This window comes from Adiantum capillus-veneris, chromosome 21 (genome assembly GCF_014529385.1).
Source record: "Adiantum capillus-veneris isolate H3 chromosome 21, ASM1452938v2, whole genome shotgun sequence".
Lineage (NCBI taxonomy): Eukaryota > Viridiplantae > Streptophyta > Polypodiopsida > Polypodiales > Pteridaceae > Adiantum > Adiantum capillus-veneris.
In genome coordinates, this window is record NC_140951.1 from 36,152,949 (window position 1) to 36,169,294 (window position 16,346).

Below are 16,346 nucleotides of genomic sequence, written 5' to 3' on the forward strand. Positions count from 1 at the left end.
TCACTTGGTTCATAATCTCTTCATTCTGTGCTCGGCTCACACGGTAGGGTGGCCGGTTCGGTGGCGTGCTTCCAGATATCAGATCAATGGTATGATCTTCAGGCCCTCTCAAAAACAATCGGCATGAGCGTGGAGAAAAAAATCTTGGCGTTCTTTTCTTCAGGTCAAAACATATTCAACCTTTATCCATGGTTCAGTTCTCCCAAAAGAATGAGTAAGAAAACTGAAGTTCATCAAGTACAATCTCTAAGCCCTTCATTTATCAAAGTCGCTTTCTCGGCCCGGTAGTCAACCACGGCGTAGTTCTTGTGGTACCAAGGGATCCTGAGTAGAACGTCACTCATGTGCCCTGAACACCCCTTTCATTGCAAACGAAGTTTGCCAATGCTCGGTGTAATGGCAACATCCCATCCGGGTACCAGTCGAACTACCTCCGCTTGTGGCGTCAGTCTGTCGGGCGCAGTTCCAAATCGAGCCGCCAATTCCAAGTGAAAAGAAGTTGGCCTTGGCTCCTTCAAAAGAGCTTCCTGATCCTTCACTTTGCCCCAAAAAAAACCGGCAAAGTTTGTACTTTCATTCATTTGATTCGGTGCAAGTCCCACGCCATGTGGTACCAGTTCTGCTTTTCTATCTGCCTTTTCTACCACATTCCTCAGCTGCTCTCGAACTCTCAGACCTGTCGTCGTCTTTATCATTCTGTTCTTTCTGTGCCTTATCAGGGCACTTTGCGGAAATATGTCCATGTTCCCCGCATCCAAAGCACTTCCCCTCTCTGATGAAGCGAGCTCTCTCCTCAGGAGTAAGCTTGGGTCGTGCATCCTTTTTTTTTTCTCTGGGTTGCTCTTTTTCATTCTACTTTCATTCCCAGAAGTCTGTTCGGCTCGTTGTGTCATGGTCTCATCTGTGGGGTAGGTCAGACTGCCAGAGTGAATGGCAAAGCCCCGCTTCGCATGACTCATCAACTCCTGAATAGAAGCTGACTTCTGTTCCAAGCAGTGATCTCGGATCTCTGTAGGTAGACCCAAGGTAAACCGCTCAATCTGTTCTCTGAATGAAGAGGCGGGTAGAAAAGAGCTCCAGAATCTTTCACAATAAGAATTCACTGTATCGCTCTTGGTCATCCGGAGATGGTTCCAAGCAGCTCGTATATCTCGCTCAAACTCTTGAGTCAACCAAGAAGAAATAAAAAGCCTCTTGAATTTCAGCCATGTAACTGGCACAGTCTTGCTTAATAGAAGCGTGGACCACCAAGTACGAGCATTCCCCTCAGAGTAAGAGGCAGCTCTCCGAATCTTGGAGTGCTCTGAATAGCGTCCTCCCGCGAAAGCGATGTCAAACTGCTGTATAAGAGACAAAGCCTTCGAAGCATCTGAGTATCCTGAAAAGTATCAAACTTGATCGAGTGGCCACCTTCCTTAAACTCTCGGACTTTCTTGCTGTTATCTTCGAGAAAGTCATACTGGTTGGCTTTGTAAAAATTCTTCTTGTTCGCATAAAACTTTCCGTCATCGGAATCTAAGCTGTCTGTAGACGAGTCCTCAGTAGAACTGTCAGTCTCTGGGCGAGATGTAGCCTTCTTTGCCTTTTTCTTGCCCGTTCCGAAGCTTTGTGTCTTGCTTCGCTTTTTGCTTTTTTTCTGTCTTCTTCGCTCTAATCCGAGGAGCTAGAAGAACTGTCAGAAGAAGAAGAAGAAGAACTGGGTACTCCTTCAAATCGAACACGCTTCTTCCGTTTCTTTGCTTTGTCGAATGTCGACTGACGACCCAAATATCCCGGGAAGTCAGTACCTTTGTTCTGCTTTTTGCCGTGCTTTTTGCCTTTCTTTTGCACGTCGAAAAGCTGAGCAATCCGTGCATCAACCACGTTCTCCAGTTCCTTCTCCGTATATTTCTTGGAGGTAGAAGGTTTCTTGAGAGCGGGTTTCGGGAGTGGTGTTGTGGTTCTCTGCCACTCTGTCTGTACCTCTTCCAAAGAGGTCTGATTCATATATTTTGCCATCTTCGGGTCCTTGGCAAAATTGAGCATCATCTTTGTTGCGTCACCAATCAATTGACGACGCTCTATCTCTCGCCGCTCCGCCTAAGTAGGCCAAGGTGGGCCATACTCTCTGTCTGAATCTTCGTTGTGATCCCAGCCCGCATCTCCAGATGCAGAGGGAGTCGACTGATCATTGCCTGAAGCCATAGGTGCCGCGGAAAAAAAAATTCGGGGATCGGATTTCCCGTAGAAGAGAAATCGGCCGTGCTCTGATACCACTGTAACAAACTTGGACACTCCAAGTTAAGAATCAACCGCGACAGCACCAAATAACCACTTCAAAACAATTCACAGATCACAATAGATTTGCACTGGCCCGGCGGAGTTCCGTGCCTAGAGATATTGGCCCCAAAGACTGGCACCCCTTTCGGTATTTCTTTTTGTATTAATCAATCATCAAAGTACAAGAGAGCGGTTAGGGTTTCACTCTCAGACTCTGCGTCCAGATGCCCTGAGAAGTGAGGCCCTCACCACTAATTTAAAGGTTACAAGGGATGCCCAAAAGCAGAGCCCCAAAAGCTTTTAAAATCAAAAGCATCAGTTCTCTCTCTCTCTTAGAGAGTCTTTTCTCTTTTTTTTTTTAATAAAAAAAAGCAAAAGCAAAATTCGCGTCGCTCATCATTTTCCAAAAAAAAAAAAATTTTTTTTTTCTTTTTTTTAATAATCCGCCTCCGCGATTTCCGGAATTTAGGGTTTTTGGCAGAAATTAGGGTTTGCAGGAATTTTAGGGTTTCTGGCAGAAATTAGGGTTTTTGCTGTCCGCCACGTCATCACTTTGTGACATGCTCTCCTTGTCTTCATCCTGTCAATGGCTTTCCTTACCCTCTCGACAGTAAAGAAAGAACATGTCTCCGGACATGTCTCTAGTGGGTCCGGCAGAGGTGGTTGCCCTGATGCTGTGTAGAGAGATGTGGCATATTCCCCCCATGTCTCAGTGGAGGTGACTGCTGGCGGTGGTGAATGCTCGTGGAATAGCCTCCATGCTTCTCCCGAGTCGTGACTTATAAATAGCTGATATAGATCCCGCTCTAGTTGAGATAGATAGGCCCTTTTCTTTCGTCGCACTAGGCGGCGAAAGATAATCTGTAACTGTCTATGTGTGGTAATACCCGTGAGCACTTTCCTCTGTAATTTGATCCTCGTCTCTCTACACTCCTCATCATACCAACTGTGCTGGGGCATGTTCCCAGATCGTCTCCGTGTGGGCTGGCTGTGGGGGTATGCCGCTGATGCTGCATCATGCAGCGTCTCTGTCAGTATCTGGGTGAGTTCATCTAGTGGCCGTCTCGGCTCCTGGGTGCATAGCTGCATGTATATCTCATCCATATACACAGAATCCGTGTCCCTCATGAAGGTATACCGAGTGTGTGTGGGGACCTCTCCTAATGGAGCTTTGCTGAATTGAAAGGTCGGGGTGAAAGACACGATAGCATGATCAACTGCTACTCCAACTGGCCTAGTGTCCACCATGAAATCCTGAAAGAATGGGATGAGACCTGGCTGGGCCATAACATAATCCACTGTGCTGGCACCATGTCGGTGTGGAAAGCAAGTAAAATCTCCATTTGTTGAAAATCTTTGTAGGCCATTCATAATGGCCAATCTGTGTGCGGTTCCCATATCTATCAAGTATCTGCCATATTCAGTGTATTCCTCATCTTGTGATAGTCTCGATAGACCCATCTCTGTGACGTCCAGCTCCTTAAGCATCTCTTCGGAGGTATCATAAAGTATTGTCTGGTGGTGGGCAGTCCTAGCATTGAAATCCCCTAGTATGATAATGTCACCATCCTTGGAAAATTCCCGTATGTCATTATCCAAAATAGCAAAGGGGATTGTCCTCTTAAGTGATGCATATACTGGCGTACTAGGAGGAAAGTAACAAATAGCAATGTAGAGGTATCTACCCGTCTCTGCCCTGAGCCTCACCTACATGTACCTAGCCTGTTCATCCTTGCGTGCTATATATGTCAGCGGCTGCAATTCCTCCCTGAATAGAACTGCCACTCCCCCTGAGCCCCGTCCTCGATGCTTCGATCTAGTCTCCTGTCTGCAGGCTCTCTTCCATCTATATCCACTCACCTGTGGCATGGATTGTCCAGGTGCTTGGTGCGTCTCAGAGTAAAAAATGATGTCTCTCCTCGTGAAGCTATCCTCAAAGGCCCCTACATCAAGACGGAGTGACCCATTACAATTCCAGGTTGCCATCTTTAGTGTGGTCCCATAGGTCTCGCACCGTCATGCGGGGCGTCGCTCCAATATCACCACCTTTCCATCCCTGTAAAAAGCAATCTTCCCCTTTTCCCTTGCTGCATCCGGCATTACTTCTTGCATATGAGCAATCTGCGAGAGGGTGAGGTCATCTCCAAGAAAGATGCCAGTCTTCTTTAGAGTCAGTCTCTTCTTCAAGAAGTCTTTCTTCGCTTCCATGGAGGGGAAGCGGAGAATGAGTGCCCTTTCCTTCGAGGTTTCTCCGTTGCTCCCACTTTTCTTAGTGCCCACTCTCCAAGCCCTCGTATGCGTCTGCTCGTTGACCCCCACCAGAGTCACGAGTTCTTTCACCTTTATCTACATTATCTTGGTCTGTGAGGCCACATATCCTTACGTGTAAGGCCCGTACACGTCTTCTTTGCTCCTCTTCTAGTGTCTAATTGATGATGGTTGGTGTGGGGGTGGGGGTTATTTCCTTGCCTTTTCCTTTCTTGACAATCTCGATCCATTTTTCGGCCTTTTCTGGTTTTTGTTGGGTCTTTGTGATGACATCTACCCACGAGGTCATCATTTCTTTTTGTTGCTCCCTACCTTCTTTGATGACCCGTACAAGTAGTCATTAGAATCGCAGCGACATAAGGTATGCATAGATACTCACTCATAGATTTCAGTTTCGGGCACTTTCAGATTTCGGCTCTGTCTTTATACGCGATTTCTGCAGATGGGTCTAGAGCTAGGGTTTTGAGTGTAGAGGCTTAGGGACAGGTGTATCCTAGTGAAGGGATGGTGTTCCTTAAGTTTCGTAGGATTCTGGTATGGTTTAGTGAGTTTCCTTCCATTTGTGTGTATGTGAGCTAGGTGGTGTAGTTGAGAGAGAGAAATGAAATGAAATGTTATATTAACGTCTTCAAAAGGCCAAAGTGACCTATGAGACCAGAAAGTTACAATGTGGTGGATTTGATACAAAGTCAGAGTAACAAGATGACAAAAATGAAATGACAAATGACAAAATAAAATACTATGGAAACCTAAATTGCTAGGTGTGAACTAAGCAGCTAGCTGGGATAGCTAGATCACAAGAGATCCAGCATCGGTCATTGGCGGATCTCATCAATCTCCTCCATGGTCAGTAGTCTGACCGGGCGTCGTGCATGTCGGGCCAAAGTGATCTGAATCCTCTGATGCAGCCTTCGTCGATGTTGTGTAGTCCTCCGCAGTCGTGGGCGTCTGGATCTCCCCAGCTCAGTCGCTCGATCGATCAATGTGCCTCTGGTGTGAGGCGACGAGCTGTGCTGTGGTAGTAACTCCTTCGGGTTTCCAGTGACAGCTCTAAAGAAATCTGTGATCTGTCTTTGAGATTGGCTAGCCTCTCCTCTTATCAGGCTCTCTCTGTGTCTGCGTAGCTCCAGCAAAAACAAACCCAAGCATCTCTGATCCTCGTACCGCATGACTTTGGAGAATGGTCCAAAGCCCTTTCTGAACAAGCAATGGAAGCGGCCTCGTATCTCGTAGTAGACGGGGCACTGGCATGTGTAGTGCAACTCTGTCTCAGGCTCGATGTCACACAGGGGGCATGTCCTGGCCTCTGCTGGTACTCCGCTATATCTCCCAGTCTCGATCTGCAGCTAGTGTGAAGATGTGTGTATCTGGCCAATAGCGCGCGCGCATGCACACACACACACACACACACACACACACAAGGCCAAAATGAAATGATATATTAACGTCTTCAAAAGGCCAAAATGACCTATGAGACCATCAGATACAAAGTGGTGAATCTAATACAATGTCTGAAGTACAAGTACAAAAAGTACTGAATGTAAAAAATGGAAACTGAAAATGAAGTGTGAAATGTGAAATGTGAAAATGTAGGATAGGCCCTCAATGACACTCTGGGTGTTGTGCTAGAATGCCTCTGATCCTCTGCTGGAGTCTCAGTCGATGGAGTGTGCTCCTGTGTCTCAGTCGTGGTCATCTCGATCTCCCGAGCTCAGTCGCCCTGTCAATGAGGGTGCCTCTGATATGAATGTGGGTACAATCCTGTGCTGGTGGTTGGTCTCCTGGCTCCCTCAATCCAAAGAAGTCTGTGATCTTTTTCTGTGATTGTCGTACTCCATGTCTCCACAGCAGACTATCTCTATGTCGGTGCAGCTCAAGTAGATATAAGCCAAGGCATCTCTGATCCTGATACCTCATGACTCTATCTAGGGGTCCAAAACCCTCCATGAATAAGCAACGGAAGCGCCCTCGTATCTCATAATACACAGTGTAGTGGCATATGTAGTGTAGCTCTGTCTCTGGCTCTCTATCGCATAGTTGTCATATCCTAGACTCCGGTGGTATCCCTTTGAATCTACCCGTCTCAATCTCCAGCTGGTGTGAGGATGTGCTAATCTGACCAATAGCACATTGCAGACCATGAGAGTCGAGACAAATGAGTGTCCATGTAGCTTGGACGAATCACAAACCCATCTCCCGAAAGTTGGAAAAGATGCTCTTTGTAGAAATCCATCTTCGTGCCCAACTCCTGCATCGGCTCTACCCATGTCCTCCTGGTGTCCAACTGTATAAGATCTTGACGAATGAGTCTAGTGATCTCCGTCCGTGTGATTGGCAGGGAGGGTGCATCCAGGGAATACTGAAAAGGAGGCAATCTATCCATGCTAAAACCATGCCTCTGAAACCATGAGCGCATCTGCGCATACCAACAGCTGGGATCTAGTGTCTGGCCGACAAGCTGTCTCCCATGAATAACCTGGCATCAACTGTCCAGATTTCTGATGTGTCTCTGAGTAAAAGACAATGTCTCTATCTCTGAAGCTATCCTCAAAGGCACCCACATCCAGCCTATATGATCCATTACAATTCTATGCCGCCATCTGGAGTGTGGTCCCATATGTCTCGCACCGTCATGTTTTGCCTCTTTCCAAAATCACTACTTTCCCTCCTATAAAAGGCAATTTTTCCCTTCGCCCTTGTTGCCTTGATCTCTGGCATCAACTCTTGCATATGTGCTATTTGTGCTAAAGTAAGGTCATCCCCCATAAATATCCCAGTTTACTTAAGTGCTGGTCTCTTCTTCTAGAATTCCTTCCTTGTTTCCAAAGTCGGGAAACGCAAAATAAGTGCTCTCTCTTTGACGTTTCCCTTCTCATCCACTCCCTTCTTTCCTACTCTCCAAGCACCTGTGTGCATAGGTTTCGGGATGCCCATGTGCTGCAAGAGTTCCTTCACTTCTTCTACATTTTCGGTGTCTTTGATACCAATAATACGCATATGGAGGGCTCTCTTCCTCCTCTTGGAGGGCTCTCTTCCTCCTCTTCTGTTCCTCCTCAATGGTCATATTGATGGTGGTAGAAGTCTGTGCGGCTTCTGGCATCCGGGCCTTCCCTTTCTTTGCACCTTCAATCCATTTTTTTGCTTTGTCAACCTTCTCTTGTGTTTTAAACAGGCGCTCCGCCCATGAGGAAGCCTCTTTCGAGTTTTGTTCTTCCCCTTCGCGCAGAGTTTTCACATGCTCCTTAATTTCTTCGAGCTCCTTTAACATCGAGGGCTGATTTTCCCCCTCCATTTTGGGCATAATTTTGCAAGCTGCAAGTTCCCCTTTCAGCTCTTCAATCACTGCATCCTTTTCCTTCATGCATTTTTCCACATTGGTTTTCCAAGATTCAAAGCTTGCAATTGCCTCATCCAGCTTTTTGTGCATAATACATTCCATTACATTCACTTCTGCCCGCATTAGAGCCTGCATCTCCCCTTTCACAGATAGATACATCTCATCATGCTTACCAAGCATCGCTTTATCCAATTCTTTCCTCATATCTGCATACATAGAATTCTTATAACTCTCTGCGTTTGCGTACATCTCTTTCCTGATGTCATCTCTCATAAAGCTGAGCTCCGATTTAATCATCACTTGAACCCTCTCCATCATTAAATCATCTTGAACTCTGATGGTTTTCCCTGCCCGTAGAGAGCTTGGCGAGAGTATACTATCTCTGTTCCTCCGCTTGAATGTCGCTTTCATTTTTTGTGGGGTGGTGAAGCCACTTGCATCACCATCCTCGGCTGGTTGGTCCATCCGAGAGAGAAGAACAGAGCGAGCACTGAGTCAAGGCCCTCACCAACAGAGAGAGAGAGAGAGAGAGAGAGAGAGAGAGAGAGAGAGAGGCCTTGGTTTTGAATTTTCAGGGAAATTTCGAGGATGCCAGTGAAATGCTGCTTGGAATGGGGGCAAGATTGGTCAAGTTATGTCGAGTAGTACTTTCATCATTATGTGATATTGGTTCCTTGCAAGGTGTTAAGCTATCTGTCTTGAAGAAGGGTTAAGAAGCATTAATATGAGAGAGAGAGAGAGAGAGAGAGAGAGAGAGAGAGAGAGAGAGAGAGAGAGAGAGAGAGAGAGAGAGAGGCCTTGGTTTTGAATTTTTAGGGAAATTTCGAGGATGCCAGTGAAATGCTGCTTGGAATGGGGGCAAGATTGGTCAAGTTATGTGGAGTAGTACTTTCATCATTATGTGATATTGGTTCCTTGCAAGGTGTTAAGCTATCTGTCCTGAAGAAGGGTTAAGAAGCATTAATATGGAAATGCCTCTCTCATTGAGAGTAGATGATTATAAGCAAGGAAAGGAAAGAACAAAGCTGAGAAAGGATGATGTCCATGGGGAAAGATATGATGAAGTTTATAGGCAGAGTTCAAGCCGGAGGCGTGAGAGGTCAAGATCATTGGAGAGGAACTCTGATAGATATAAAAGATCTAGAGGAAGTGAAGAGGATAGGTATTGTTCAGAGAGAGTTCGTGGTGATCGTAAGCGGGATCGGGAACGCATATGGGAAAGGGATCAAGATAGAATGTATGTTCAACGAGATAGAAACGGCAAGATTGTGTATCGACGAGGATTCAGAGATGTAGAACGGGAACGCCAGATGCAGAGGAAGGAAAGAGAAAAGGAGCAAGAAAAGAAGGATTTAGCAAAATCAACAGAAGAAATTAAAGAAAAGCCAGCAGAGCAGCATGCTCGGAAGTACCAGCTGGAAGTGCTTGACCAGGCAAAGGTAAAGAACACAATTGCGTTCCTTGAGACTGGTGCTGGCAAGACGTTAATTGCAATCTTACTAATGCAAAGCAAGCACAAGACCATGCGCGAGCAGAATCAAAAGATGCTTGCTGTATTCCTTGTTCCAAAAGTCCCACTTGTTTATCAGGTATTAATAATTTATTACCAAGCCATGCCTGGCTGTTCTTATTTTCTGATTGATTGTTTTCTATCTCTTAAGAAAATAGCTCTTATTTCATTTGGTATATGTGAAGTTTAATACTTGGATAACAAAGAAAAAGCTACACATTAAACACTATCACTGCGATGTTGCAGAAGCATGGAGTTCAATTATGGGCTGACATTCTGGGTTTAAAAATGCTGTCTTTGATTGGTGGCCTGTTCTGTATTAATGCCATTTGATAGGCCATCAAAATTTTTGCATTTCGATATTGAATTGCTCTCTACATCTTGTTGTTTGCTTAGGAAAAATATAACGGGTCCTAGTATCTGCAATTTCTTGATGGACTGAGGATTTTTATGTAGCTATGAGCCTTGCAAAGTGAAATTAGCAATATTTACACACATGGATCCTTGTCTTTGTTCCCTAACCATTTTTTGTGGTATCAGTATTATTTTTCTTGATGTGGCAAGATTTAAACAGAGCACAACCAAGTGTGTGCGCATGCATGTGCGCGTGCCCTTGTGCATGGGTGACTGCATGCATGCATGTACATGTGTGTGTGTGTGTGTGTGCACAACAGAGAAGTTGTATTTCTGTTACTTGATAACCCCCTCCAGCCGCCCAAATGGTACCAGTTGCTGAGGGGCAAGTACAAAGCTGTATTTTGAAGGGGGATGTAGGCAGGAACTGTTAAGATTGATACAAACTGAGGTAGGATGGCATCGGCTTCATCTGTTGTATCGGCTGCATGTGATTGCCCATTGAATTGGATTTCTTCTTGTTTATTGTTGGTTTGGTTGAATTTACCTTTACTTTAGCTTTCAGCGGAGGATTGATCATTCCCTTCTGTTGTCTAAGTATTGTGCTCATTGCCCTTCCCGACTGCGGGTGAAACCCTCGGCCATCGGTCATTTCACACTGGCTACGCAGTGTTTGGCCATTCGTGACTTCAAAAAGAGGGTCCCAAAAAGTAAATAAATATCAAGGGCAAGAAACCAACAACTAAGGTTAGTGTCACAAGACGGGCACCACGTGCCAATAGAAAAGAACAAACTGAACAACTTTAAGCACTTCAAATAACAACTGAACTGAAAACGATGCACGACACGAGACGGGGAGTGGCGAAGTTCCACCTCAAGAGAGCACTGGCCCCAAATGCTAGTACAACACCCGGGGAACACCTCTGCAATCTGCGCGCTGAAGAGTGCCAGAGAGGGCTCCCAAGGCTCATATTTAAAGGCCCAAAGCCTAAAAGCATCAAACATGAAAAGCTGACCCCAAAAAAACATTTTCCTAAAATTTCGAGATTTTCCTAAAAATCCGCCACGAATTGCGGAACGTCCGTAGAGGTGCCATGTCATCATATTTTGCTGTGCAAAGTCCTTTGAGTGTGTTTCTACTTTATTTTTAATGCCTTTATGTCACTTGGGCCCCATCAGATGGAGTCCTCTAAGTTGGTAGGAACTCTTTTAAAAAAAATAGGCCACTCGTTAAGACTTTGTAAGTCTGTAAAACTTCTTCTGCTTCTTTTGTTGCTTCTTCTTAGGGTTGGTCGGGATCTGAAGGTTGGCTTTGTTCTTCAGTGGCTAGACACGTCAGCAATTTGTGACATCCCCCTTCTTGAAAGATTGGAATCGTCTCGATTACAACATATTTGCAAAACAACTCAAGTTAGCTCAAAAATTTCTGAGGGTCATTCGGAGGGACAATCAGTTTTCTCTTTTTGTTAAGGAGTTGGCTTGTCTTTCGGCTCTTTTGTTAAGGAGTTGGCTTCTCCTTTCGTCGCGATCGGAACTCTATTCCAGTGTAGTAAAATTAGCCATCACACCTAGACCGCACTGATCTTCCACGGATGTCTTGATGCACCAAAATTACTCACCCAGGCAATCTCATCCAATTAGGAATATTCTGTGGTTGGCACATCACAATGCAACACAAATGCTCACATATGCATGTTACAAGACATAGAAACATAAAGCCGCTGATGAACACTCCCCCCCGCAAATAACCATGCAGGTCTGGGCCATCATGTGTTCAACGACTCCGTCATCACTCCTCTCGCAAGTAACCTAAAAAGATATGGGCCATGAGATATAGAGGCCTTTTACAACCAAACGCTCCCCAGACCGCAGCCTGCGTCGTTTGGAGGAGCTGAGAGTAACCACTGCTTAGACTTCTTAACACTCCCCCCGTAAATAACCACGAGGGTCTGGGCCATGAGTAACAACAACAATACTCCCCCCGTAAATAACCACAAGGATTTGGGCCATGCGTAAAATCAGCACTTTTCGATCATTCAATACTCCCTCCGCAAATAACCACAAGGGTCCGGGCCATGAGTATGAACAAGCATTCTGAAACATTATCTCATGACTCCCCCCGAGAATAAATCACTAATCATTGAAACTAGTATTAAAACCAGAGTTAAACAATTTAAATCGGCACCTAGACAGGTTGAAAACAGATACCATCCATTTCAAACAAATTCCAAACAGGATTACCAAACAAGTTCTCAAGTAGAACTCAAACTTAGAAAGCAATCGCAACATCAACCGAGCTCAAAAAGTCGACTGACTTTCCATCCTCAACCTGCACCAAAAATTAGGGTTTGGTTCCTTCCATAAGGTCGTAGTAGCCGACCACAGCATGCTCCATCAACTCTTGGACAGACAGTGTTCTTCTGGCGGCGATGGTAGTCTCAAGACATAGCAATCACATTAAATCTCCAAGGTTATCAACTCGAGAAGAGACACCTAGTGAGAGATGTAGAGAAATTTCAAGTTGTAATCTGCTCTTTGATAGGACCGGTATGCTTTGAGAAAAGCACACACGTGAAGCTTTGATACCACTGTCACAAGGCGGGCACCACGTACCAATAGAAAAGAACAGACTGAAAAACTTTAAGCACTTCAAATAACAATTGAACTTTAAGCACTTCAAATAAAAAAGATGCACGACACGTGACGGCAGTGGCGGAGTTCCACCCCAAGAGAGCACTAGCCCCAAATGCTGGCGCCCCTTTCGGTATTTCTTTATTATTGCTGATTCGCAACGTGCAACAGCCGGGGAGCACCTCCTCTGCAATTTGCGCATTGAAGAGTGCCAGAGAGGGCCCCCAAGGCTCATATTTAAAGGCCCAAAGCCTAAAAGCATCAAATATGAAAAATAGATCCCAAAAAAACACTTTCCTAAATTTTTGGGATTTTCCTAAAACCCCGCCACGAATTGTGAACATCCGTATAGGTGCCACGTCATCATATTTTGCTGTGCAAAGTCTTTTGAGTGTGTTTCTGCTTTATTTTTACTGCCTTTATGTCACTTGGGCCCCATCAGTCGGAGTCCCGTAAGTTGGTGGGAACTCTTCTTTAAAAATAGGCCACTCCTCAAGACTTTGTAAGTCTGTTAAACTTCTTCTTCTTCTTCTGCTGCTTCTTCTTAGGGTTTTGGCCCCTTGGCCGGGATGTGAAGGTTGGCTTCGTTCTTCAGTGGCTTGATACGTCAACAGTTTGTGACAATTAGTGGTTGCCACATCCTCGTGACACTTCTTCTTCTTCTTCTGCTGCTTCTTCTTAGGGTTTTGGCCCCTTGGCCGGGATGTGAAGGTTGGCTTCGTTCTTCAGTGGCTTGACACGTCAACAGTTTGTGACAATTAGTGGTTGCCACATCCTCGTGACATGATCTTTGTGTGCGTAATAGACAAAGAGAGTGCATCCTAAGAATACTAAAAAGGAGACAATCTATCCATACTGAAACCGTGTAACGGAAACCATGATGTCATCTGTCCATATTAGCAAGTAGTATCCCCCTGCAATGCTAGCTGTCGGGAAGACTTGAGCTAAGCGAGCAAATCTGTGTCTGGGGAGGTCCCATAACTGTGCATAAGGGAGACTGATTTGGTGAGTGCCTCGAGCATGAGTGGAGGTGCAACTAGCTCTGCTCTGATAGTCTCATGTGGTACTGAAGCCTTAGCTACAGTCATCCGAGAGATTAGAGAAACCAAAGGCCTCCCCATACATCTCCAGACTCCACTCATCAAGGCTACCAGATCTGCTGTGGTGGTTCACTGAAGGTCCCCATATCTGGACTCCCTAGAGCATAGATGATGTCACTAAAGTATAAAAAAGCCATAGCTTTGTTCGAGGTTCCTAGAATTAAACTTTCGAACACATCCTCTCTAGTTTGCCTAGGGCAGCATAAGCTTTGGTCAATCTAGTCTCAGCTGTTCTCCTCAATGAAAATGCTGGCCCACTAAAGACTATCCCAAGGTAAGTGTATGCATCTATATACTCCACTGACTTGCTGCCATAAGAAAATGTGGGTGTTGATCCTCCAACCCACTATGGTGTGGTATTAAATACCATAACCTTGGTTTTACCAAGGCCATGTGACAATCCACTATCGTGGGCAAACGCACGTAAAGCATCTAAGTGACGCTACAACCCCTCTAGGGAATCAAAAGTCAGCACAAGATCATCAGCATATAACAACGACGGAATCCACGTCCCAGCCAACTGAGCTCCTCTATCACCTCCCCTCTCAATCTAATCATAAACATCATCCATATACATGCTAAAGAGCGTCGGAGATAGCGGGGATCTTTGCTTTACCCTAATATTGGAGTGAACTACATCAGATAATCCCTTCGGGGTGTGAACCAGTCCTCTCAATGACCTGTAGAGTGCCATAATTGCCCAAATCAGCTTTGTGGGTACTCTCATCTGAAATCTCCTGTAATGTGCGCATCGACCTGTCTCTAGGCATTGTGCCAAATGCTTTGCGAAATCCACAAAGCTACAATAAATCCTCCTTCCATGTGATCTACCCTCCTCAATAATAGCTCTAACCTTTAGAATGTGATCAAGAGTAGAAAACCCCTGCCCCGCTTGTCCGAGTACTCGAATGCTTGTTATCTTTGACCATTGCTTGACTGCTACTCAAGAATGGATGCATACAACTGTACCATTGTGTGCCGAGTCATCATATTACAATAGTTCCTAGACTCTGTAGGGTCCCCTGCCTTGAGGATAGGCACTATAGTAGACAAGCTCCAAGTGTCAGGTAGACCCTCACACATTGCACGGTTGAACGTCACTGCTAGAAGCTCTGCAAGCATATCCCTAGCATGTATAAAATGCTATGCTAGTAAGCCCTCATGATCGTAAGCTTTCACAGTCCTCATCTTGTCATTGGCTTTCCTTGCCGTCTCTACAATAAAGAAAGCACAAGTATGTGGGCATGGCTCTAGGGGGTCTGGGGGTGTCTATCCAGGAATCATGTACAAAGATGTCGCATACTGACCTCATACCTTCATAGATGGCATGTAATGGTAGCTTAGTGAAGCCACCATACCCCTAATCTATTAGAGCTAATATAGGATTAGTACTTCCTAATATAGGATTAGTACTTCCTAATTCTACCTTGATCCTAGGCTAGGTGATTTCTTTGTTGGACCTCGTTTGTATACTTTGGTGTTAATCACCTTCTCCTCTCTTCATTAGAATGATAAGACTTGATCATTTTCTTGATTACACTACTTTCTCAAGCAAATTGGGGATTAATTAGGTATATTTAGTTTATAGAACTGCTAGTGGCTTTAGACCTTTGCATAAGTGCACTTAGTTATCACTTAATTGTGGCTCTAGACCTTTGCATAAGTGCACTTAGTTTCACTTGATTGTGCATGCAGATAATTATGTATCAGCACTTATTTTCAGCCTTTTTGTTGACTTCTTTGCATCATCAATTAGAAATGTTGGCTCTTTTCAAATTACACATTCTGACTTGTGTGTGAGCACAGCTCTATCTAATGAGAGACCTGTTGCAGGAAAACTATACAGTGCTCATTAATGTGGTGCTTCTTAGTGCAATATACACAAAAATCTCACCCAATGGCACACAACAAGAAAACTGAAAGACATTATGGCATACGTGAAATGAGATAGCAGGATGATGAACTAGAAGTAGATACAACAAGATAGTCCCCAAGCTCAGTATCAGCCTAGCTGATCTCAATGTATTAACTAGACTGGCTGGCAGAGCCTACGCCTCCAGACCAAGTGCTTACAAGATACAATAGGGTTGTCGAGGCTCAAATAGTGCAGGGTGAGTGCTGTGAAAATAACTGGATTGTAAAACTAGTTCCGCTTGACCACACAAAACTAACCCTTCATAGACCCCAACTCACAATATATACAACAGCTATATCACATTCCTAGCTACTAAGAAATATCTTAGAGAGATACCTACACATGTCTGGACTGTAGTGGGAAGTGATAGGCTAGCCATGGTGTCAACCACTCGTCCGTGTCCCACCAAGGGCCTTCGTTCCACTAGATCGTCGACAATCCTGGTCCATCAGCCAAGTGACTGTCCAAGTGTGAACCAAGACCATCTGTAATTACTAACTGCCTGTCCAATACATGTGACACTGTAGCCCAGCTACAGTGATTGGTTTTTCCACAACATGATGCCGTTTTTCTAACAAACATGATGTAAAAGCCTCATGTAGCATTAGATAATTCTCTTTGCTATCCTATCCATTTGCAAAAGCAGCCTCAACCTTTTAGAGGACTTCAAGAAGTTGACAAGTTATGAAGACTAAAGTAGGCACCTTGAATGCCTCGTATTTATCATGTAACATGAGATGATTCTTACTGCTATACTGTAAGTTTTGAAAGGTTTCCGAATTGCTGCTCATCATGCTCAGAAAATGTGTTAATGCATCTTATGCAGCAAGCAGAGGTTATTCGTGAAGGCACTGGGTTTCAGGTTGGTCATTATTGTGGAGAGATGGGACAGGACTTTTGGGATGCACGAAGGTGGAATCGAGAATTTGAATCCAAAGATGTAACTGACAGCTGTGTTTATTTATGACCTAA

General features: G+C 44.8%; 1 protein-coding gene across 2 annotated transcripts in view; it reads left to right on the forward strand.

The window, feature by feature from the left end:
* The window catches only part of DCL1 (dicer-like 1), a 193,755-nt gene that overhangs the window by 85,540 nt on the left and 91,869 nt on the right, over positions 1-16,346 (forward strand). For both annotated transcript variants that reach the window (XM_086493338.1, XM_086493339.1), the window contains exons 2-4: positions 8,440-8,545; positions 8,681-9,453; positions 16,201-16,314. In XM_086493338.1, coding sequence (XP_086349464.1) covers positions 8,830-9,453; positions 16,201-16,314 — 738 coding nt within the window. In that variant the 5' untranslated portion in view covers positions 8,440-8,545; positions 8,681-8,829. The remainder of the gene's footprint in view (positions 1-8,439; positions 8,546-8,680; positions 9,454-16,200; positions 16,315-16,346) is intronic.